General features: G+C 35.7%; 1 protein-coding gene across 4 annotated transcripts in view; it reads left to right on the forward strand.

Moving 5' to 3' along the window:
* ARAP2 (ArfGAP with RhoGAP domain, ankyrin repeat and PH domain 2) overlaps positions 1–25,747 on the forward strand; it is a 127,035-nt gene that overhangs the window by 2,173 nt on the left and 99,115 nt on the right. For all 4 annotated transcript variants that reach the window (XR_011141078.1, XM_068943219.1, XM_068943218.1 and 1 more), the window contains exons 2-7: positions 4,034–5,093; positions 11,937–12,001; positions 13,367–13,446; positions 17,452–17,537; positions 18,305–18,661; positions 22,501–22,570. Coding sequence is in view for 3 of the 4 variants with exons in the window: in XM_068943219.1 (XP_068799320.1) it covers positions 4,177–5,093; positions 11,937–12,001; positions 13,367–13,446; positions 17,452–17,537; positions 18,305–18,661; positions 22,501–22,570 (1,575 nt within the window). In the remaining variant the exon portion in view is untranslated. The remainder of the gene's footprint in view (positions 1–4,033; positions 5,094–11,936; positions 12,002–13,366; positions 13,447–17,451; positions 17,538–18,304; positions 18,662–22,500; positions 22,571–25,747) is intronic.

Below are 25,747 nucleotides of genomic sequence, written 5' to 3' on the forward strand. Positions count from 1 at the left end.
AATCATGTTATGAAAAGAATTATCTGCAGCATCATATTCTACAGAGGAAAGTTGGATGATCCCAAGTGAGACTTGGGGTCTGCAATCTATCCCATGCCAAATCATATTTTCTTGGAAGAGAAGCTCAAATTGATTGCTTTGTATTGTTTTTCCCACATAGCGTTTTGGACAGGGTACCCTTTTTTCTGTAAAATGGGATGGTCAAGTATCTTCAGAGAAGCTTCATCTTCTGTAACCACTATAGCATTTTCCCATTTTGAATAGCATTTTGAATGTTTGACTTTTGTCTGAGTTACTCTATATTGGAGGTTATGGTAATGCAACAAGAATCAGTTTTATTTAAGCAAGAACAAATTCCCCTTCATTTTTTCTCTTCTCTTTTGGTACTAATTTCTAAGTAGTATGGGTAAATGTGCTTTGCTTAGGAGCTGACAGTAAAACTTTTACTTCTAACTGAAGCTGAGATGCAGAATGTACGCAACTGCATGAACTGACCTTGAAGGCTATTATTTACTTATAAGTTGTCTTATTGATACAACTATATATATGAAAAATGTAAACACGTAAATGTGTGTGTGTGTGTGTGTCTGTGTGTCATAAATGTATACACTGTATGTATGTATATATGTGTGTGTATATATATATATATACACACGTTATTCAAATGTTCTTCAGTGTTATGACTTTCTTTGTAATTAAAGCTATGGAGGAGATAATCCAATCCTATTTTTGATTGGTATTAATTACATGTAACTAGGCTAATATTTTGGAGTAGGTGCTTCTTGAGTTCTATCTGTCTGTATCCTTCTTGAGCTTAAACTTTTAGTAAGAATAAAAACTTGCGGTGTAAGAGGTAGTGGTATTTGTCTGCTAGCCTGTAATAGAAAGATATGCCAATTGTGTATAGATTTATTTAGGTGCACGTTACTTGAATCTTCATTTGAGTAGTCAAACCAAGCAAGCGTCAGTGTAACCCTTTCCTCAGACCCACAAAATTTGTGTGACTGTAAACTTACATATACAGCTGGCAAAATAGCGGTAAGTCAGTTCTATAGCACTTCTTCAGAAGTCTTGGCGGGTACATTGACAGCTTCTGCTGTGGATTACTAGTGAAACAAAAGATGGCTTTGGCTTCAACTTCTAGCAGCGCTGGCATTTTGTGGTCAAAATGTCTTCTCAGTGAACAGTTTCTTCCTTTCGCAGACTTCTATATATTTCCTTATAAAGTACACTGCAAAAAGTAATGACGTTTTGCAAATTTGTAAAACAAAGTTTGTTCTCTGCTAGGTAATTCTCTGCATTCTACTGTGGTTTGTATAAAGATGGGTTAGGATCCAGACAACTGATAATCTGAGGCTATTTGAGTTGCTGAAGTAATCAGATTGGATGTATTCCATAATGAGGTCTGGACAAAGCTACTACATGTAAAAAACGCAATACTTAGATACTGAAAAGTAAATAATAGCACTTTCATCAGTGCCTCTTAATTAGTGCTGAAGGTGGAAGGATTGGTGAGTGCAGTAGAATGATATTCTCCTAAAACAAGCAGTAACTCTCCTTCCCCCTGGGGATGGGGGTAGACAAAAAAGACCTCAAACCCAAAACTACCAAGAGGGAAGGAAGTGGTTGAAATAATCAATTTCAACTCCAATCTTGAAACACTTGGACTGATATGCTAACGTTTCTGGGGTGTTATGTACTTTGAGGATGTATACTTTATTTTTTCTTGATGGGCCTATGAAATACTCTGGCCCAAACAGTGCCTGCCTGATACTTTGTGCTCACTTTAGTAATTTCTGTAGTGATTAGTATTCTTCGTCCTGTATTCAGAATATATCTATCCAACTTCTTATCTTTAAAGAATATATATTTATGTTTGTATTTTTCCAAGTTCAAGGATGGTTGAAAGGCAGTATTATTTAATATTACCTTTTGAAAAGAAATGGAAAGCTTGACAAAATGCTGATGCCTAAAATTAAAAAAAAATAAAGATGAGTGTTCAGATAAGTACTCAGACTGAGAAAGGTCAAAGTTAAATCTAGAAGCTGATTGTTAATCAGATTAGCTCAATTCAGGTCTCCATATCAAAATGCCTTGGGAGTCTTTTAGTGAGGGTTAACTCTATGACAAACTTCAACGCTTTTAAGAGGTTGACATCTGATTGGCTGATAGAGTTATCTCCTTAGAAAATTTTAGTTGTTTGCTTTTCTTGTTCAAGATGTTAAGTCATTTCTTCTCAGACTTGTGAGCAGAGATCAAAGCTGAAAATAAATTTTATCCCAAAAATGAAGTTAAAGAAAAAAGCAAGAATCTAAAGACTTTTTATGAAAAGACTATTTATAATGGAACATTTGTAGTAAATATGTTGATTCTTATGTCTTCCAGGAAGATGTAGATTCGTTCAACTTTTTTCCTCTCATTATTCCCCCGATAGTTGTGGTATAAATGTAAACAGGTTTGGTTCTTCCTCCCAGGTGACTACCCTGTTCTTCAGTACTTCTTTTTAAGCATGTGTGAGTAATACAGATAGTTACAGAACTTTCCAAGAAAAAATGTGTGACTGAACTAGTTATTTCACAATTGTAATAAAGCACAATTGTTAATAGCAGTGATAACAACTGTGTTTCATTCAGTACATGATATTAAATTTGTATTTATTTGTGTGTGTCTTTGGGAATAGAGAGAGGCATAAAGACTTATTTCTGACTCTTTGTTTGGATACTGATTTAAAGTTGGTCAAAAGGTATTAGGGAAATCTCATAGGAGGAGGTTTTTTCTTATCTTGAGTAACTGATACACTAAATAGGCAAACTTTCTGTCTTTGCATCTAAAGTATTGTCCTTTTTGTCAGGAAGTGTTCTGAAGAACATAGGCATCGCTGCCTACTGCCGTGGACTTATTCTGGGCGTATGATTCCTTTTCTCTCAAATTGCTACATTTAGTCTTATGCTTACATTTAGTTCTACCGAAGCTGTTCTTTCTTTTCCAGGCTGCTTAAAGTTAGTACCTGCATGCCAGGACAGCTGCTACAGTCAGCAGGTTTCCCTAAGGCCAAATTACCCTTTATACAGGAAGGAGGAGGAGAAAAAACATGTTGTCTGCTGCTGATCTTAAACCTTCTCTAAAGATGGAGTTTCAGGCTGTCTCAAACTCCTCCAGAATGGTAGCTTCTGTCCCTGCTTTGGATTATGTAAGCCATGAATCTGGATATGGCACAGTAGAAAGAAGATCTGAAATAGGTGGAATCTGGAGGGTGCAAGAGCTAAGTTAGAAAAAAATTGAGGAAAAACCCTCTTGAACACTTGAGATACTAAGGATCCCTAGTGCGGAGGCCAAAACTTGCTTATGTGACTGTGCTTCTCGATGTGTTTGTGTGCAAGGGAACTGCTTGCTTGGCAGAGCTGAAAAGCGAGTTACTTGTTTGCTCTTCTCCCTTGTGACAGTTCTTTGCTGAGCCTGATCTATGAGACATATTTTTATCACCCCCACAGCTTGCTGCAAGTGGTTAGTTAACCAATTAAAGCTGCTTGTTTTCTAAAACATGTTCAGAAAGACCTGTTGAAAATGTGTTTCTGTGCTAAAAATAGTATGAGGCTCATAAGATGAGTGAGTGGAAGCCTTAGGCTGTAGTTACTTGGTTATAGTGCTAGCGTGGACCCGGGAAAGTTTTGGGTTCCAGCTCTGTAGTTATATCACTTTTTTCCCCCCTGTATAGTCAAGTACTGTGCAGCAAGTGTGTGTGTGTTTACCTGTCAAGTAGTTCACCTCTCATGAACTACTAGAATTATATGCTTTTAAACTGTGTAACTTGTGCTAAGACTTTGATTTCGCTTTTCTCTTCACACAGGTCAGGACAAAAGGATGGAGAGGTTATGCTGTTTACCTGCTTTACACTTTCATGTATAAGCAATTTTAAAATTTTACTGTACAGATGACTCGGAGCCTTTCAGAATTTTTTTCCAAGATTAATGTGAATTCAGGCCTCTAAATCCTGTGCGGGTCTACCTTTTAATGCCTGTTTTTTTTCCTCTAGGTTTGCAGTCTTTAAAAAAGTCATTAAGCACTGAAGAGGCCTACTTATAAAGAAAATGGTATTCTCTATTGGCTGACTTGACAATGAATTTACAAGGAATTTTGTTCCTAGCGAATATGCACACATCCTGACTATATTTCTACATGACTGTGTGGGGCAACACGCGGAATGAAGCTGTCAGCATGTCTTCCATGGGCAATGGCACTGCTATTGAAGAATTCTTGGTCAACATTAATTTGGGACAGTATCTTCCTAACTTTAAACAATATGGCTATAACATTGTGACAGATTGCATGGGAATAGATAACAGTGTGCTTCAGCAAATGGGAGTGTTGCCTACAGGGCACCGCAGGAGGATTCTTAAGCAGTTAGACACCGCTTTTTCAAAAATGCAAGAAAACTGTCTTTTCTCTGAAACTCTAAAATTCAAAGACTCGAAAGGATTAGAGGAGAAGCAACGTTCATCCTCAGATCAGGAGTCCTCAGTAAGTAATTTAAATGTAGATGGGACTACAAAAACTAGCTTGGTATCTGCAACATTGTCAGTACAACCTGCTAATAAGGCTTACATTGGCAAAGAAGAGTTTGAACTTACAAAGCAAAACTTGTCAGAGGCAAAAGGTGATAGCTTTGCAGATTTAGAATTTTCTAGTTTATACCAGAATTCAGATAGCATACTAAAAGCTATCAATCTAAGTAGAAGTCTTGAGATGAACGCTCAGCCGGATGCATCACTGGAAGAAGCTGCTGCATACCAAGCTGATGAGCACTTGGATGGTCATTCAGCATTTTCTCATCCTCCTGCTTCGTTTGCTTATTCATGTGAGGCAAAATCCAGTGAAAACAAACAGATGATGTTTGCAGATGAGGACAATTTATCTGACTGTGAGCCAAGTTCTCCATTCTTTCAGTTTAAAGGGGAAATGATAGACAATGACTTATACGATTCTTCGGCACAAAGCTGCATGAAAGTGTTTCCAAGAACAAGCCGGTCTTTTATTTTAAGGCATCGACCTGTTCCAGAAATCCCAGATTCAAGTAAAGTTGAAACTTTATCAAGGTAACTTTTATTTCTTTTTAATGAAGAATCGCTGCTATCATATAAGTTATGGTTGGGGTTTTTTACGTCTTTTTTTGTAGGTTTTTTTCCTCTTGTGCTGCAGGCAGACTGTATATGAAATGAATGCAGCCAAATTAACCAAAAAGGATTAAGCTTCAATGCCAGTTAAAAGTGCAAATGGGAGTATAAAAGGAAACTTATTGTAGAACAGTCTCCTTACAATCCCTCTTCATCATCTCAGCATCTACTTCTGAACTTATTTTCAAAGGCAGGAATCTTTTTTTGCTTTAGAAATAGCTCATGTTAAGCACATAACTGTATCAAACACTTTTGAAACTGAATCAATACGATCCTAGACGGGGTTGAATGAAAATTGTAAAACAAGACTGAAAAATAACAGAAAAGGCTGTTCCATCTATTCCAAACCAAGTCATTACTACTAATATTATCTAGACACCAGCCCCAATGTAGCTAATAAAATTCTGATCCATGAGAGGAAACAAAATCAGAATTTCAGCAGAGCTAAAAATTCACCTTGAAGTATAATATCTGGTTTTGATTGTTAGGCATCAGTTGTATTTGTGAGACACAAGTACTCAGATTATATTATAGTATATTTTAAGGTTATATCTTTTAAGAGATGTTGTTCTTTTAAATACATGTTTAATATTATTGTATTTATTTAATTTATAAGAAAGATTTAGGAAATTGTACCAAACTATATTAATAAATGTAGTTGTATTTGAAAAGTGAATCAAAGTTTAGAAAATTCTTCTTGTCTCTTTTGTGCATTATATGATATAGCAGGCCTATAAAGGGAGCAGGATTACCTAATATGATTACAGGCATGGGTATAACAAGACGATTAGATGAGAATGTTAAGTCTTAGCCGTAAAGCATGTGACTCTGCAGTGGAATGTTATTTAGATTGTTTTAAATTAGAATAGGATACTTCAAGGAGGAGGAAATTATACAGTGGGTCTAAAGTGAGGAGTTTTGTCAAGATGACTTAGACTTGTTTCTAAGCAGTATGTTATTTAACTGTTCAGAGAATGAATGCAGCAAGTTGGTAATGTGAAGTGATGACTTCTGCTGCTATTCTAATAGCAATGACAACTTAGCTTTTTATGATGCATGTATTATAAAAATATTTTTGAGGCATTCCAGCAGGAAAAAGGAAGTTTTTGGGGGGGAAATCCTAAAATTTAATTGGAATTTTGTAGGCCGAAACAAAGACACTTCATTTAAAGGACGTTCCGTTTGCCAAATTACGAAGGCCGTATGCGTAGGATAGAAGTTTCAGAGTTCCTGGGAATCTTTATAAGGATAATTTTATGCAGCACTGTTGAGAAATAGTATTGGAGACAGTCCAATAAGGTTTGTTATTTATGATACGTTCATGTGGTGTGGGTGTGGATTTTTCCCCCTTCAAAATGGTTGAGTTTGTAAGTTGAGTCCACAAATGAATGAATAACACTTACTGCCCTGAATAAAAATTAATTGTTGTAGCTTGTCTTTCAAAAAGATGATAAAAAGCAGAAGAAAAGGTCTAGTGTAAAACTCAACTCTAGGCCAATATTAATACATAATATTGATTGATGTTAAAAATAAGAGGCAGTGAATGTGCTGTTGATCACTATTATAGGCTGTATAAACAGAGTCTGCTTGTTGATTTATCTGTTATATTTTTGACAGATGTCAAAAATACTGACTGTAACGTTTTACTCATCATGCTGGGTAAGTCTCTTAAAAGAGAGAAGCGAAATTTATGGAAATAAATAAGCAAATTTTTGTCAGCGTAGCCCTGTCCAAGTCATTAGTCTGCACCTTTTTTGCCTTTTTTTTTTTTTTTAAATCCACTGGCTATGCCCAGAAGGGACATGTCTAAGAATGTTTTGTATTTATCTTGTGCTTTTTCACTGCATATCTCGGCAGTTAGAAACATCATTAACGAGTTTCTACTTGCCTTAAATGCAGACTTTTCCTAAGCATTTTAATATTGTTCTTGTTAGTTTCTTCTAGACTGTTGAAGTAAGTTAATACTAAATATCGTAATATAATTGTTTCATTGAACAGATGGAGAGGCAAAGGTTCTTTGCAACAATTAAGACATTTTTGTGTGCCTTAATTTAAAAATGTTTCATCAATTTCTTCTTAAAATATGAAAAAATTGTACTTATTGAAACTGAAAAACAGATATCTTCCAGCTGGGACTAGCTTTATGTTAATGTTTGGTGGAGTGGTTATTCCTACTTCATACAATAACACTGTTCTTGCTGATCTGAAGTGGGAATCTAGTGCTAAAATATAACAATAAGTGGCTACTAAAAGTATACTCTTATCTCTTTCGAGCAACGGTCATTCAATAGAGGGAATATGCTGTATTTGTAGTGTTCCCACCACTGAAGTAAATCCCCCAAACCCCAGGCTTTTGTTGACTGATGTATGGCTAGGTCACTAACTCCCTTACCCACCATTTTGATTTGCTAACTCCCGCTTATTTTCTTCATCTTTATACTCCAGTTATAGCAGTGTAGAAATCCTGAAGGACGAGCAGGCGTCTGTCTGAGGGAGATCAAGGCTCAGTCAGAACTTCAAAACCGAACATAAACTTCACCGAAACATTCTTGATTAACTTTGCCTGGTATTTTTTTTTTCTAGACAGAGAATTAACACAAAACTTTAAAGTGGCGCCTCGCAGCATCCTTATCCTTAAGAAAGTTCATGTCTGTCCCATAGAATTGCATAGAAAAATATTCTCATCCAACTGTCATTGACAGACGCTGGCTTCATCCTTATTATGTTGTGTGAATGCTTTTCCAAAGGGGAAGAGAAATCCAGCTGAAATCTACTGGGAAACTCAGCATTTGCTTCTAGTCATGCGTGGATATTAGTCATTAATTTTTATGCAAGGAGATGCATTTCTCATGATCTCCTAAGTGCCTTCTGGCACAAAAGGTTCTAGTGTGGATCTCCTTCTGCCCCCTAGCAGTGCGGTGACCATGTCACTTCTTATTACTGATAATGTGCTTGCCTCCCTTGCAATTACATGTGCTTCGCTGTGCCTCACTTGTGCTCCTGGCTCTTGTCTGCAACAAAACGTGCTGTCAGCCCATAAGACACCATGGCTTTTAGAGGTTGGAAATATTTTGATTTTCTTTTTTCTTTGAAGTATATTTGGCTTCACTGTAGTAGTGAGGGATGGAGAATGATTAAAAAAAAATCAGAGAGGTGATCAGTATGGGGAGTTTTCAAGGCTTTGGATGCTCTCTTGGAGCTCTCGTTTGGCAACTGCAGTTAGGTGAAGTTGCTACAGTTGCACCGCACAGAGCAGCAATCTCTTTAAAGGAAAACTTTAAGCAGATTTATCAGATGGTAGATGTGATTGTTGTACAGAATACTACACAGATGAAATTTCAGACTGACAAACTCCATATACTTTTAGATTTCTCATATTCCCCAGCTTTAAGTTATTTGTATCATTCAGTCGTGGGATTGCTCTGGGTATTCGTTAAAAGAAGTAAAGAAGGAAATTAACCAAAAGTAAATTCTGAAAAAATACTGCTTTAAAAAAAAAAGGGGGGGAGGGGAGTGGGTGGGGAGAAACCTGTTTGGCCTGAGCAGGAGCTGTCCGTTCTCTGCAACTGGTAAGTCCTAAGGATGAAACTTCTCACTGCTGATGCTCTTTAGACTCTGTTCCTTTACACATAAGTGGTCAAGAGTACTAGTGGGGTGCCAGAGCTGGTGCTGCCAGGTCTTCTGACTCTTGGTTTTTGTGAAGCAAAGCAGTTTTTTAAGGGGGAGGACTTGCTCTATCTTTTTTTCCTACGACCAAGCATTTGCATTAGTTTACCTTTGCAAGCAGTCTCTGAAACCTAAAGCTTAAATACAGCATGCTGGAGCAGTTCTGACATGTTTCTGTTACAGCATGGTGAATTGGGGTGATCTGGAGCTGGGTAGAAAAGAAAACACGTTTTCAATGAGTTTGAAAAGGAAAGTGTCATTTGCCTAAGACAGTCTGCAAATGACTGCCATTAAAGGCTTGGAACAACTACTTGCTCTGAACTCTCTCCCTTACTTTATTTGGGAGGTGGCAGGAATATATTGACTGGAAGAACTCAGCCCAGCCAAGTACTAAGCTCTCACCCTTCCAGTCTCTCAATCTTTAGCAAGACCAGTTGCTGCTCGCTGCACCCTTTCATCCTGTTTATGCATCAGGGCAGAGTGGTGGGGTGAGCGACATCCTGTACCCTATATATGAAAATAGTGGGCCTTATTCTCCACAATGATAGTAGAGTCATAATTTAATTGAAATTATTATTATACCTTTGTAAAATTGACACTTGGCAAACTTCTTGTGTTTACATTCCTGTAAAAAGCAAAATAGAAGAGAACGGTAATCTCAAGGGGCATTACGTTTTGGAAATGGTCACAGTCATATATTTGTGTAGATTTTTCAATAAGATTTTTAAATCCTATTTGCCCTCAAATAAATATTTTTCCACCTTTTAACCAGGAATGCAGTTCGTGCAGTAGTTGAGCACTGACAAAAGATTATTATTTTATCTTGCACTGTATGCTGTTTGTTATGCTTACTTTATGTCAAAGAGATATTCAATACAGGCTTGTTCTATTGATTTTATTTCTTGAGAGAATTTTTACTTGGCATGAATTAGAACTTTGTTTTCCAAAACTCCCTAATGGATTTTATTTTTGATTGCTTGGAAAAAAAAGACTACAGTTTGCTTATTAGCAGGATTCCTTATCATATATGGAATACACACATGTATGTAAATTATAAAACAAAATACACAGTTTCTGAAAAATAAATGAATAAAAAAGAACGCAGATCTTTGTAAGCTTATTTGTTATTTTTCCTTTCCTGGTGAATTTATGATTATTATTGACTTATTGACTAATACCATTGCTCACTTTTTAAATCCTTCCACCCTGAAACTAAGACAGTGACTCACTCTTTTATATAAGAAAGAAAACATCAGTTAAAGAGCTCTTTAAATCAAAGTTGCTTATCTGTATCTCTCTAACTTATGTTAATGTTATTAATATCCTTAAAAAAAAAAATAACAATCCTATCCGGTCTATGTAGGAAATATGTTAAAGTGTTTTTTCTTTTAGATATACTAGGTTATTTAAAATTGGCTCAGTGTAAATGCATAAAGTTCACTACTGTAGTTTCAAAGGATGTAGCTACAACAATTTTAGTAAAATGTATGAAGAGATATAGACTTTTAAAATGTTTGCTGTATTTTTTGGTAACTATAACTTGGGAAAGTAAAGAAATAGCTGTTGTATTGGAGCTCAGCTGTTATCTCCTCAGCTGGGCAAACTGATCCTTTATTTCCTAAAATCAGGACTTCACGAAGTACCATTGGGAAACTTAATTGATATAACCTGGATGACTTTGGAGATGTCAAGTAACATTATAAAGTGTAGCTTCCTTCTTGAATTTAACCTAATAATTCATTTGGGGCAGGTTTAGGCATGCGTTTGTATCATTAAAAAATGCTAATGATAAAAAAATGGGAGTTCAGAAACATGTGCCTTCCATCACAGAGAAACATCAGCCCATAACAGGAAATAATTCAGCTTGGACTTCTTCATGTTTTGTGTTTTTGAAGTTTTGAGTATAGGTGATCTTAATAGGATAAAATTTGTCAATATATCTACTGGGGAAACAGAAATTAGTAATATTGGTATTTTTGGTAAAAATGTTGATCTTTATGGTTTTGAAGGATGGAGGATATGTGGATTTTTAGCAAAAACTTGCAGATTTTTGTATAGCACTTGCCAATCAGTGAATACTTTTGAAGGATAGATAAGGATCTGTGTCGCTGTTATTTCAAGCAGGGAAAATGAAGCACAGAGGAGTTATTCATGTTAACAGGGCAAATCAGAGCTTGGATGAAAACATCTCTAACACAGATAATTATGTAGTAAAGATGGGTTAGAACCATTCTACCTCAGACATATTTCTTCGTGTTTGATAACGCTTCTGCTTCGGCCTGAGAACTCAATAATGATAATAAAAAAGTGATTTTTAGCAGCATGAAGTATGCAATTGCTGAAACACTCAGAGGCCAGCACAACAGCAATTATACAATCATTTTTCTAATGTGTAGGGGGATATACTCTCATCCATCTGCAAAATGTGAAATGGTAGTCTCAGGCAATTGCAAAGCAATTTCATATGTGTCTCAAATTGAAAAACTTTCTGGAAGAGAAAATCATCTTTGGGATTCAAGACTTCTCAGGAATTTTTTTTTCAGTGACTCAAAGTATCTGTTTTGTGTCACTTGTTGCCTCCAGATGCTTGTAACCTCTCGGAGTTTTTAGTAACTATAATATTAGGAGTTACTGCTTTCACTTTTAAAGTGTAATTCTGTGCTTGCTGGATTGCCATCCCCAGGTTTCTTTTGAATTTAATGTTAGAGGCTGACTTGCATTGTAAACTATTCTTTAAATATGGTCATTACGAGTCAATATGTGGGAGAAGTGAGGGTAAAGGTGGGAGAAGAATGGGGGGGGGGTGGGGGGGCAAGGGGAAAAAAATCCGGAGGTCTAAATCTATCGTAAGGCCAATTCAAAGCCAAAGGAAAAAGTCCCAAGATTTATGTTTGAATCAATGAGGTGTATGTTGTATGAAAAGGAGGAAAACAAGTTGTTGGGTAACTTTTTAATTTAATCAGAAGACTTTCCAAGATGTAAAATTGACTGTTTTTATATTTGCATATGATTTTAATAGTTAACCTGCCTAAGATGTTTTTGGTCTGTTTCTGGGAAATTTCACTTAATATTTTCATATTGTGTTTTATTTTATTCAAGTTCCCTTCAGAAAAGAAGAAATGTGGATCTTTTGAATATAGCTGGAAGACAGATTTCCCAGAAGAGTGAGTCAAGCATGCTGATATTTACATCTTGACTATTGAGCAAAAAGAAACCTCAGACCAAAAGTTGTCTCAAATAAGTATTGATCTGCTTATTTTCTTTTTTTAGCAAAACTGGGGATCTGGAAAGGCTGAAAACAGTAATGTTTGTAATGGCGGAGCATTTAACCACCTCTGCGTTTTTACCGAGATGGGCTTATTGAACTAAAAGAATGAAAATTAGAAAATGCAGGGTTTAAACCCCATTTACTTTAACATACTTTTTTGGAGTAGAGTATATTGAGTTTATAAGATTAGATGCAGATGTTTTTAAGCAGAATTATCGTTGTATTAAAATATGTAAAGAAAATATTCCATTTTAAATACTATTTAATTTGTTAGTAAGGCTCAAAGTTCAGTGAAATAATAGGAAATTAATAGTCTACCAGAAGAGGTTAAAAGTCTTGTTCAGTCAGTTGTAAACAGAAATTCTTTTGTACTCTCGAAGGAGGTCTTGTTTAAACTTACACACGTTAATTTCAAGAAAATGCTTTGTGCCAAAATTAAAATTGTGCAGAAATTTAGTTTAAAAAAAAAAAGTTAAAAATAAAGGACTCTATTGCTCTGAAGAGTATGCAACAGAACTTTTTTTTTAACTTATTGCAGAGTAGAAAAGAATAAAATTTATATATGCAAGTTATATCCAAATTACTTACTTTTCAGAAGACAGACTAAATTGGGAGAAAATAGTAAGGAAAAACATCAGAGAAAAAAGTGTCTGGATTTCAGTTAAAAATGAGAAATTGTTTCTTGTTCTTCCTAATTCTGTCTGTATCTAGACATATTCTGTGCCTTCCTGTGGAAGGAGCTTCAACTAGACCTGGGATTGTTTTAGACATACTCTACTTCCTGCATCACATTGTTTCTAGGAATATTCAGCTTTATTTGTTTATAAAATGAAAATTCTATAAAGGCTTTTGACAAAACCTCCCTCCTTTGTAGGGCATTATTAGAGTTTTGAGGGATAAGTGATTTTTGTCATTTTCATGAAAAAGGAATGTTCCACATGCTAACTTGCATTAAAAGATTTAATTAGCTTACAGAATTGATCAGACTTTGTAGGTCAACTGTTCATCAATTTCAGAAAAGAAACATTTATTTTTTCTGAGGGGGACAGAGAAATCGCAACCAGAAAAGTCTGCGTTCCATGTTGATTTTTATAATGCAATACCTTGTTAAAGTATTGATTTGACTCTGTAGGTATGTATGTATGTATTTAGTTTATTGTTATATATATTATATATGAAACTATATCAAGTATATGAATATATATGCATATATTTTATATAAAAACACATATATTATTATTATTATTTTATTTGTTTTAAGAAACTTTCACAGAAGAAAAGCCACCCATCATCTCTCCATATGGAGAAACGTTTTTTTGCAACAATCCTCAAGATGCTAAAGTAAGTTGAGAAGCCCAGATGCAAATGATCTATCTTCATGTTATATATTGCCCTAAACTCTCTTTTCCGCTCCTCTTTTTTTTTTTTTCAGTTCTCAGTACCTTTTCTATCCTGTCAAGCACATGCACAAGAGTTGTAGCATACCTGTTTGTAGACTAGTGACTTTTTTTAAATCTTGAGATATACTTTGTACTGTTTGGTAGTAGTCGGAAGCTGTGGGATTTTGTGCTTTTCTCGTTTTAAAAGAACGTAGACAGGTAACTGACCCTATTCCACCTGCATCTAGATGCTGCGCTCTGAAATGTGAAACAGTTAAAGGCAAGTTCTTAAATGAGGTTAAGTGGTGGTTAACCATTAGAACTGACTGATAAAGACCGAAGTGGCTTTTCTCTCTTTTCATAACTGCAGATCTAGAGTGGTCATCTTCACAAAGGTTTGTGGGCATCCTATGACAGCAGCTTATGTGTTACCTTAGATGATCTCACAATCACTTTGTCTATATGCTTTTTAAATTGTCCTTTATGAAAGTTCTCTAGGACTCAGGCTAGAAAAAGTTTTTAGCCTTCTTGTTACTTCTTAGCATTATTCTGTATTTTTTTAAAATGTTTGGTAATAATAAGGCACACCCAGAAAGGTTGTCAGCCGTTTTTCTTGTCTTACCAAGGCACCAAACGCAAAAATACCATACCATTAAACAAGATTAGCTGCTTGAAATAGAATTATTTTTGCTGGTAGTTGGATCTCAATTAATGTAATATTTTACAACATGCTTTCTCTGATCTGAAGATTTTGATTTTAATTATCACTTTCATGAAAGTAAACATTTTTTTCAAGTTATATTTATAACATGCCTTTTGGAAACTTCACAGTTAACTTCAGTTCCATTAGGTCATTGTCAGACCTTATGACATCAGATAAAGGTCATAAAGAAAGCAGTAAAACGAAGGTCCTGAGATGTATTTCACTTTCACATTTTTTTTCAGTAGGTATCAACTATCCTAGGCACAAATAAACAAATTTAGATAACGTTGTAAAGTATCTGAGATGTTAGTACTTGTGACTGTGTCTTCATTTTTTTTTAATAACCTGATTTGAGAATATAGTTTATACATACATAATAAAATATAGCAAATTGTTCAGCTACTGGATAAAGTTTGTTCTAAGTGGTTAGAAGCTGGCCACTAACATTCTTCCTGTTGTGTTGGTGTAGAGAAGAAAAGGCTGTATTTTATAAGGGAGTGTCTGTTGAAACTTCAAGTAGTGAGTCACTAAAGACTTGAGGTAAGTCAACATAAGGGAACAGGGAATTAAGGCTATAAAGAAAACAGGTCTTTGCCTTTAGTCAGGAGGGAAGATAGCTGGAAGCAGAAACCTCTAAAGAGCAAACTGAAGAAGAAACAGGTTTATATATTGATTAAACAGTAGCACAAATAATACATAATGATAAGCAATTAATTTTTCAGAGGTGATTTCTTATCATGGCCAGCTGAAGAACCAAATATATTAGAGTACAGCTTTTCTGTGAAGGAATTCTGATGAGTTGAGGCCTGTAGAGTGAAGTGTTGGCTTTATTTCTTACCGTAGACAGTCAGACTAAATTAGATGTGCCTACTGAGGTCAGTAATCTATGTGAGCTCCTATGCATTGTGGTACTGTGGAATTCTAGCCAGAGAGCAAATCTTGAAACTTTAAAATAAGAACTCTTAATATTTTAAAGGAAAGAATTTTTACCTTTATGGCCGTGTTATGAAAACGTATTGCCTAACCATATTTCAAGAATCAAACGGAGGGGGGGTTGTCACATTAGCTTTAATAAAAGAAACTAAGCCAATATCTCTTTAATTAAAAGATGCCTGTCCAGAACGGCATCAAGTCCTTACATACTGTGCCCTGAGTCCCAAAACTCTGCAATGCAAGAAGAGAGTTGTGCTTCTTGGAAGTCAGGTTTCTTGACTAGCCGTTATGATTGGAAAGGCTAGCTGATAGGAAAAGCTAAAAACAAAACATATCAGAATTACTTCCCCATTCAACGTAGAGGTGTTCTGTTCAGGACTGCAAGCAGCTTGTTCCATCTACCTGGGTTTTAGATACCCCGTTTCTTCCTTGAGGATATGTGCTTCCTATATATATCTAGAGAGACAGTATATCTTTTAAGAAATTCTTCTCTGTTTAAAGGTGTTTGCAGGAGAAAATGCTGCTGTTACCTGTCTTTTATGTAATGCTTTAGAGACTTCTAGGAGGTGGGAGATGGGAATTCTATCTTGTCTTTAGCCTGAGCACCTTGCAGAGTAATCCTGTAACCACCAGGTGGGGTGTGTTTCGGTTTTAATTTGAGTGGAATCTGTGTTTTTGTGGGAAAAAAAACAACAAAAAAACCTCAGAATTTCCCCTCCCCACAACCTGTCTTTATGGACTTCTAAATTTTAAAAGATACTATCAATAAAAATGCTTTTCTTGATTACTGCTCAGAAGTTTGCAGGCTTCCTGAATTCCCTTGGCCAGGTATTGAAGGTTGCTGAAGGAGCACAGGCAGGACATAGGAGGGGTATGATAGTTCTGTGGGGCGTCAGGTCCTGTGGAGGTGAGAGGGAGGAGGAGAGGAGCACAGCTTCAGCAGTGTGGTAGGAGGGTTCATCCATCCAACCGTCAATTGTATCCTAATCAGCAGATGAAAGATCCTAAACGTTTTTGCCTAATCTAAAGATATACTTTATGAATTAGTCTTCTGGCGATTGCATAGAAGTGGAGCGCTGCCACATTACCTCCTTTTGTGCGATTCCAGTCAGTGCAAGCATTTGATAAACAGTAGACATTTTGCTTTTGAGTTTACTGTTTAGTTTGTTTGAAATTTTTTTTGTTTTGTTTTTTAGTCTAATTCTTGGAGCTATGATATAGCAAAATATTTTTTTTCTTTCAAGTATCTGACTGGCAGAGGAAGCCAAAATGTTCCCCTAGGATTACCCTCTCAGCAGCCTGTGATTTCTGGAATTTTTGCTGTAGTTACACATATTCAGCTTTTGGCTCTGTTCTTTTTTAAGTCTGTCTTTTCATGTTGCCAGAGTACATCCCTCGGGTGTAAGATGTGGTACTGTTTCTCAGAAAACAAATGGCAACAGTTGTGAAAGTTTATCCACTTTTTTTTGCCAACCTTCAGCTCATGACATGTACTTCAAAGCTTAAATGAGTACATTAAAATGCTTCCATCATAAAGCATGAAGCTGTTCATTGTAGTTTGATTTTTCTAGAGGAAGAAAAATGAGTATTGAGTGAGAAGCTTAGTAATGCGTTATGATTGACAAAACAAATTTAGTAAATGCAAAATGTTGTGTTCTTGAACAGTGTTAACCTGCATTTTGTACACTGAGCAGTTTATGATAAAGATTTCTAAACAAACATTAATAAAAATAAAAAAGACCCTGTGCCTTTTAGGAAGAAGAGGTTGTCAAGAAAATGCCAGATATATTTGATATGACAGAATTCAGTAATGCTGTAAGAATTTGAATTTATCATTTACTTTATTTTTAGTGTACTCTGAAGGCTGTATGTTTAATCCAGAAAACAACTATTGACATGAAAGATAGGCTAATGGTGGTATATTAATAATGGTATACTTCACATATTTTCAGCACATGGCTGTTGACCTTAGAAAATTTCAGTGTAAAAATAATATTCATTGTACTTGCAAAAAAAAAAAACAAACAACCTCCTAGTACTTCCATGCACTGCATTTCTTCCTCTAATTTGTCTGCAGCAGGTATTTTGGACTTCACTCAAAAGTTTCTGTTTTTGTTTATCTGAATATTATTTTTTTAAATGGAAATACTGAAAATAACATTTCTTAAAATATTATTTAAAACATCTTTCAAAAATGCATATCAGTTTAAAACACAGTAAAGAATAGCTTTTCTAGTTGGAGCATTTGTGAGTGATGTATATCTGCAGTAATTTTAACATCATTTAGTCTTTCAGTACAAATGTTTGTTGGAATATATTTCTACTTTCTAGGAACTTCATGGAAGTGAATTCCTGGATTATGAAAATAAATTGGATCTAGAAATGAATGAAGAACACTCTTCTCACAAGGATCTACGGTATTAATTAAAAGTTAAAGAGAAAATTTAAATTTCAGGGAGGAAAATGGTCTTTATTGATATCTCATGGTAGATCCCTACCTCTGAAAGGCACAGCCATTAGTGTATTTTCTTCTGTTTGAACCCTCACCCCATGCCATAGGAGGTGAGGTTTGGTTCTGTGGCCGTCTAACCCAGGTTTCAGAATTTTGGGAGGAACTGGGAGGAGTTCTTATAGATCTTTTTGCCAGTCAGAACAAAGAAGACAACATGTTTTATTTTTGGATGTCTCCTAAATAACTGTGTCTGAATACTTTTTTACTCTGCCTCCTTCCAGCCATTCTCTGAACAAAATCGTCCTCTACTCCTGTCATATGGCAGTGGCCAGTGGTTTGAGCAAATGGGAGGTATCAGCTCATATCCTCCTTAAGTTTTGAGTCTGTACCTGGCCCTGTTGAAGGGAAGAGAATGCTGAAACTGCAAGCCCCCCAAACCTGTAAAATAAATCTAATTTTCCAAGGAAGGAAAATTAATTTTGAAGTTCTGTAATATTCAGGCCTATAAAGGAACCAGCAAGTGTTGCCTTTCTACCAGTTCTACTGATTGGAGAAAGTGGGATTTGGTTATGGTCATAATTAAAATACATACAATGTTTAGCATTGGTCTGTGGTTATTGCAAAAGTAAAATGTAATAAATGTATTCTAAGAATAATTGTCCTAATTATTAGTTTTATTTGTTTGTGCATTTTAGCAATACGTTAAGAGCAGAATGCATTTTTTCTTTGTAGTTCCCTTAGTAATCAAGAAGAGAAGACAAAGGACTGTGTGAAAAATGAAGGTCTGTCTCAGGAGAACAAACCGCTGGTACCAGAAGAACCTGAAGGTGAATCTGTTTATTCTATTGTGGAACAACGTTCTTTGCCTTTAAAGAAAAAGAAAAAGAAAGCCAAACCCCATTCGTCGTCATGTAGTAAAATCCACAGTGGAGATATGAACTTCTTGGTCAGTGAACAGATGCGTTTTTGGACATTTGATGGAGATCCAACTTCGATTGCAAATGAGTCAATAACACCATATGCTTGTTTTTATGGACCATCAGCAAAGAAGGTTAAAGCAGGATGGCTGGATAAATTATCCCCTCAAGGGTATGGTATTTGTTATGATTTCTATATAATTACGAAGGTGTATGTTTCCCTTAGAGATATTAGGTCTCTTTATGGTCACTGCTTGCTTTTAGAGGAAGAATTAAGTTTGGTGGGAAATGGAAGGGAACTATTTTTGTTGCAAGAGTGCAGAGTTATTCTTCTGAATTCTTCTCAATTTTTAATAATATATTGCCCATTCTGAAGTTTATTTAGTAAGTGTACTTAGGAAAAATATTTGTATTAAAAATGTGGATCCCTGCTCTTATGCTGTAGAGTAAATATAGAGAGTTAATTCCTAGTAACATTTCCAATGTGTATTTTTTTACTGCTTCTCTATGGACCACGAAGTAAGAGAAAACAAACTCCGATTCTGAAATACTACTTTACAAGTTTGGCCACAAATATAAATGAATGATGTCCTTGACAAGAGACCCTTTTGGGTTCCAGAGCTGTTCAGTCTCATATGAATCTGTAAGTTGAACCTTGAGTGTAGAAGAGCATCTAGAATGAACAGTCTTCAGGTTTAGTTTATTGAGGTGCCTCCATAGGAGGAGTCTGAGTCCAGGTCATGTTTTTAAGATTTCAGGTAATAAAGAGGCCATCCTATTTGTAGGTAAAAAATTCTAATGGCTCTGACTGTTTAAAAAGGTTTTTTTAGTTGCTTTAATTTAACCAACTTTAAATTTCAGCTCTTCTTATGATCTTTATGCTAAAGAGGTCCCTATTATCAGATCTTTGCTTCGTAAATACTTGTAAACTCCGATGAAATTATTCTAACCTCCTCCTTAATTAATTGAGCAGACTATTCTTCACTTTAAATGTTTCCAGTTCTCTGACTGTTCTTATGACTTTCTTTGAAGCTTCTCACATATTGTCAGTGCTGTAATACATTTTTTTTTTGTCACTCTAGCTTCTTTTCTTCCTTTCCTCTTAGTAGTTCTTAGTAGTCTTAGTAGTTCTGCATTCTTTATTCTTAGGGCTATATGTTTGGCTATATTTAAAAGTAATATTAAAATGTTTGGCCTTTCATTATTTGTGGCTATAATAATCAGCATTACTCTTCATCTATGCTTATTTTTACAGTAATTGCTTCAAAGTCTTTTTGGGTTAGTGATAAAGTTATTGAATAGTATTGGCTGAGATTCCATTTCTGGTTTTGACCCCACTGGTAGAGGTTCTGTTGCATGGCAATTCCCACTTTCGTGATTACTTTAACAGTTCTGAATTACCAAATTCTAATTCCTTTAATTTTGGCTTTGTTTATACTAGATACTGTGTTGCGTTGTTCAAGCAGAATATCAAGGAGGACTATATTTGGTTTGATAAACCTGTTTTGCAATATGGAATTTTAATCTGCTCAAACAACATCAAATTTTTTTCATCCGTTTCTAACTTCAATAGATTGTCACTATCACCAATAAAGAATCAAAGATTAATTTCGTGTAGAGTCAAAAGACTTTTTGCAGTGATACACATTTACATTACTTATTCAGAATTTATGCTGAATGTATTAATTTTAGTTTTACTTTAGCTTTAACTTTATTTTACTTCGCTTACAGGCCTCTTTCATTATATATATATATTTTTTACATACCTTTGACAGTTAGATGATAGAATGATGTATAACACAGTTGTAGATCCAGCTGGCTTCTGGTGCTGTTAGAAACAATAGAGTTAAGAGCAGAGGGTGAAGGCTTTAGATACAGTACCCTGTGAGAATGCATCATTTTCAAAAGATAGGGAGTTTACCACAAAATTAATATTTAGCAGGAGTGTTTAGAACAGTTACAGTGTAATTAGCCTTGAACCAGTGAGATTCTCTGGTTAAATTTCAATGACTTGTTCTTAAATATGCTTTAATAAATGGAATTTTTTGTTTGTTCTCTCTCCCACAGTACCATTTCTCAGATATCAGAAAACTGATTTTTCTTAAATGAACATACAAAGAAAACAGAACAATGAATTATTCATCCATTAAAACCATGCCATGTTTTATTTAAATCCATGCCAACTGAAAATTTGTCTTGTTTCTTTTCCTGAGGTGTGGGTGTGGGTGTGTGTGGTTTGTTTTTTTTTTTTTTTTTTTAAAAACCCCTTATTTACACTTGACACTTTGTATCCTCTCAGGGGAAGGAAGATGCATCTTTTGAAACCGTTTCCTTAAATTCCTGCAAATTGTGCATTTAAAATACAGCTTCTCTTATTAGTTGGTCACTATACATTTTAAAGCCATTCAGCTCATTCACGTGGTATGTGAGGCTAAGTTCACTTTTCTCTGTATCATCTTGAAGTTCAATGACGTTTTAATGGAAACTAGGCATTACGTTAGCCTTTCCAGTTTAAGAAAAAATATGATTTGTTATTGTCATATAATACAAGTCAATTAACCCAGAGCTGCTATTTAATTAAAGGTTTGATAAACTATCTCAGTCTACTAATCCTAAAGCAGAGCACTCATTTAACATAAAGGAAATGATGTTGGGAAAAGAGATGTTAGAGTAGGGTCTTGTTCTTGCTTAATTAACTGTTTAATTTATTTTAGAATTGAAACTCTTACATAGATGATAACTAATAGGCTGTCAACATGTTTAATGAGCACAATAAACTACTTAAGGTTCATGTAAAATAATTTTTTTTAAGGCGGTCCTTATAGAGTGAGTTAACAACAAAACAGATAATGAAATGCGCTTCTCATTAATGATCTCCAGCAGATAGCACAGAAAGAAAATGAAGCTTTATGTTGTACTTGGTGGTCACATGAGATCATTCAACATTTATTGGTTGGCCTGAGATGAAGAGGGAAGAGAGGGTGCAGAAGAGGCTGATGACAGAAGATATCATAGCCTATAAACAGAGATGTCCTTCTCACGACACATGTTAATGAAATAGCCATTTTGACTCAACTTTTCCTTTTTGGAGAATATTTTACAGAGCATGCATCTCTTAAAGGTATGCTCTGTGTTCAGAGTTTTCCTCTGCCTCCAAGAAAAACAGCCTGTCCTCATCCCTTATACCTGTTAGTTTCCAAGTATTTCTTGTGCTTTTTGGGAGAGAGGCAGAAGACTTGAAAGTAGATGTAACTGGAGTTTCAGAAACACTTTTACTTCCACTGCAAGTTTATCAGCACAGATGAGGAATGATTCATTATGAGAGGAATAGGATCTTTCACTGAAATAACACCATTGCAGTGTCACATTGAGGCCAGTTAAGTCCTCTAGGTGAGTGAACTAAGTTGATTAGGGGGCTATGCCCTGCTGACCATATTGCTTTATAAACGTCTCCGATCTCTGGTGATGCTGATGTTTTGTATTCTAGACTCCCTCCCTAGGCCTTGGGGACTGTAAGCCGTACCAGAATGTTGCTTTAGCTAAGCTTTGTCTTCAGGGGTGGCACAAGAGATGTGAGGAAATAAGTCATGTAATTTCTGATCATTCACGAAACGCCTTTCTTTGTGTTTTAAAAGTCATTAATTGTTTATTCTAGTGAGCAACAATATTAAGTTACTGAGAGTTTCTTTCCTCATCGCTTCAAATGTGATATAGAGCACGTGGGGGACCCAGATTTCATAAAAATGTGGAAGACACTGATTTATAAAAGAAGTCTATTAGTATTGCACTTATTGTTTTTCCATGTTTACTATTTTTATTATATATGAAATCATTTCTGCTACTTTTGAAGAGATATAATAGGGTTAATATTTGTTTTAATTTTCTAAATGTTTAGGCTGAAATACAGTAAGTTAAAATGTGCTTTGACCTTTCTATGATTTGCACTTGAGGTGTTCTTACAAACTAGTGCAACGTGACATCATTGTAACTGTATTATTTTTTGATCCACAGCAAATGTGTGTTTCAGAAACGCTGGGTAAAGTTTGATGGAGACAGCATTTCCTATTACAATAATGAAAAGGTAAGTGACATGTATATGTTACAGAGACATTTTGTCCCAATCAACAGTACCATGAAGGAATTCAGAAATAATTACAAATGAATATTCATATTAGATATATTTCCCATTGCAAATATTAGGATGAGACATTATTAAATATTTTAAGGTATTCTTGAGATCTTAATTTATTGTTAATCCTCTTTTTCTTCCTGCTTCTGTTCCTGATCTTTTCAGTTAGATGTCATAAGAACTTCTTATCTTATTGAAGGGGGGAGAATGCTGAATTCTGTGAAATAGAACAGAATCATGCAAACCACGTTCAAGAGATGAAATGTTATATTGCTGGTGGCAGCAAACAGTCCTAACTTGTCATGGGAACCCAACACATTGGAATTTTTTGAAAGAAAGATTAAGCTTGGCATGGAACACTTTAAAACTGAAAAGAAGTACTCCTTTACTCTTTAATTAAAATGTTTCTTTTTCCTGCATATCTTCTAGAAAAAAACCATATAACATTAGACTAACTTGCATTTGAGTGCATCTGTTTAAAATCAGCATAGTGCTGTGATGTCAGTGACTGTTCTTTGCTTCTGTAGCTGCGGATTGATTCTTACCAGAAGTTTTGTCGTTACCTAGTTTAATTTGCAGGCTCAAAAGGCATACCTGCCTGCCTTGTCTAGTTTTAGAATGCCAGTTTGATTAAAGTAGTTCACTTTTGATATGTGATACTGAAATGCATTCGAAAATTGTGCCTTTCAACAAAAGCTGTATGTCCTCTATGAAAACAAGATTCGCAAAACACTTGTTTGACCTTTCAATACTACTTTTCACAATGAAAAATACGTTGTTCTTTTGGGACCTGCCTCTAAACCTTGCTTGCTTGCTTTTTTTTTTTTTTTCCTGATATATTTCCCATTTATCCTTTTGGATTTTTACTTTCTGTCTATTCAATACACCTGAGTTTGCTACGAAACATTTTTTCTGTTGCTGTGTGATTAATTCCCCTCATTTCTCCTCTTAGAAATAAAAAAGATCTTGTTAAGCTTAAAAGTGATAGATAGATAGATAGACATATGGAGTGCATGTTTGGTGAAGATGAGGTTAGATGCATGTATATTATTTGAAACACTGGAAGGCTTCCTGAAACACAGGAAACTTTCCTGTTGAAAATGCATAATAAGTAAGTTAGGAACAAGATAAAATTTCCAGTAAAATTTCCTGAATATTATGCAGGGTGGCTGCAAACAGGAAGAGTTCTATAGATACTTTATAATATGCATACTCTTAAACCTGTTTGAGTAAATTATGAGGGGGAAAAAATAAAAGTAAGAAAAAGCTAATTATGTCCTGAAGGGCCAAGGAAATTAGTGACAAATTCAAAAAACTTGTTTTCCTTGATCCTCATTATGCCTTCTGATTAGGAACATGAGATAACCTGATCATATTTTCTTATTTAACTTCACTTACAGTAAAAGACATGATTGTGTATGTGAAGAGAACAATAGAGTAACATTGGGATTGGAGTGACAATGCGTGTTCATCCGAGAGCTTTAGAGGTGCAGAAAAGCAGGGTTAGTCCTTAAGAAAGACCTGGAGAATATAGCATTGGGATTTTTTTAACATTGTCTGTAGTGTAGTTGAGGAAAGACGTGCTGTTAAATCAAACTTTGTGTCTGCACGGAGGCTGTGGTGGTGGTAGTTGTTGTTCTTCTGTTGAAGGTAACTGAACACTTACCTTGAGGTTACTGACTCTAGCCTAGGACACTTTTGCATTCATCTGGCATGGAAGATCCCAGAAATATTCCCTCCTGTTTAGGAGAGTATTTAACATGGCGCAGGACCCAGAGGAGGTTACCATCCCTACCGCCCCTATATAAAAGGTTGAGGGGAAGGAGGGGGGACTGGCTATCAGAAGCTTGAAAAAGGCTTGGTTTAAGCCTCTCTGTGTCCGTTTTCTTGAAAGCTGAATACAAAACCTCACTCCTGGGATTTAAAGAGACACTGGTTGATCTGTGTGTACAATTTGACCATATCTGAGTGCCTGACTTCGTAACTTGATGAGTCACATGTTAAAATCTTCATATATCTGAGAACTGCAAGGCCTGAAGCAAACTGACAGCTGAGGATTTGGTAGAAACTCTTGGAGTAGTTTGCGGTTAGGACGAGAACGTATTTGTCTACCCGCAGTTCTCAGTGCAAAGTGGGACTGCGTTGGACTGAGCAGTGGTGTGATTGTGGGGCATGGAGTTCTTGTTCCAGTGATCTCTGCTAGATCACTCCTCCCATAGCCAGAGCACGTGCATTGCCTGGTAGATGGATACCACCACATTGCATTTGCGTGTGCGTTGTTACCTTGACACTGTAAGTAACCATTTGCAGGTTCTTCAAGACCTGCATGCAGCTCAGGAGCCAGCATTGCCTGTGCTGATAAAGGCAGGCGTAGTCATACGGTTCATTGCACAGGCAACGTATCTCTCCTCTGACTGATCTTAAACGCCTAGCTATTTTTAAATGGGGAAGCTGTTTTTTTAGCTTTTAGATTTTAATGACCAGATCCCTCTATTGTGGTGTATGTTTGTCCAGGAACATTCCTACACAAACAAGTTAGCACAATGCTTCCTTCAGAACTATTAGTTTCAAAAATCTCAATTAAAAATAGTTGTCAAAAAAAAATCAATCCTTACAGAGATATTGGCCTAATTATTACAAGGAGCGTTCAGAGAGAGAGGTAGACTGAATGGTTTAAAAGGGTGTTTATTTTACATAGAAACACTACCAATATTGAATCGCTCTATTTGTCACTTGAATTAGGAACTTGAGAGGAATGAAATTCTGAAGAAGGGGAGTTGTGCTGCATGGCTAATCAAGAGCGACGCGTGTGGAGGATGGGGAGGGTGGTATTCACGAAAACATGTATTTAGCCCATCATAACACTTCCCTGAGTGGTCTAAACCTTTCTCTAACTTTGATCTAGCAGCATGTCTCCTTTTAATCAGTGCAGATCTCTTCTTTCCTTTATACCTGCATATATGAAGAAAAATGTTCTCTTCCTACAAGCAGCGTCTGACCTAGGAACTGTTTTTGTTTGAATCACTGATGCTGCTCGTTTCTGATGTACACAGTCCTGAGTAAGATGATGTGGTCAGAGCAACATCCTGTGTGGTTTTGTCTTTAACAGAATGTGGTAAACTGAAGCAA

The sequence above is a fragment of the Struthio camelus genome, chromosome 4, assembly GCF_040807025.1.
Source record: "Struthio camelus isolate bStrCam1 chromosome 4, bStrCam1.hap1, whole genome shotgun sequence".
Lineage (NCBI taxonomy): Eukaryota > Metazoa > Chordata > Aves > Struthioniformes > Struthionidae > Struthio > Struthio camelus.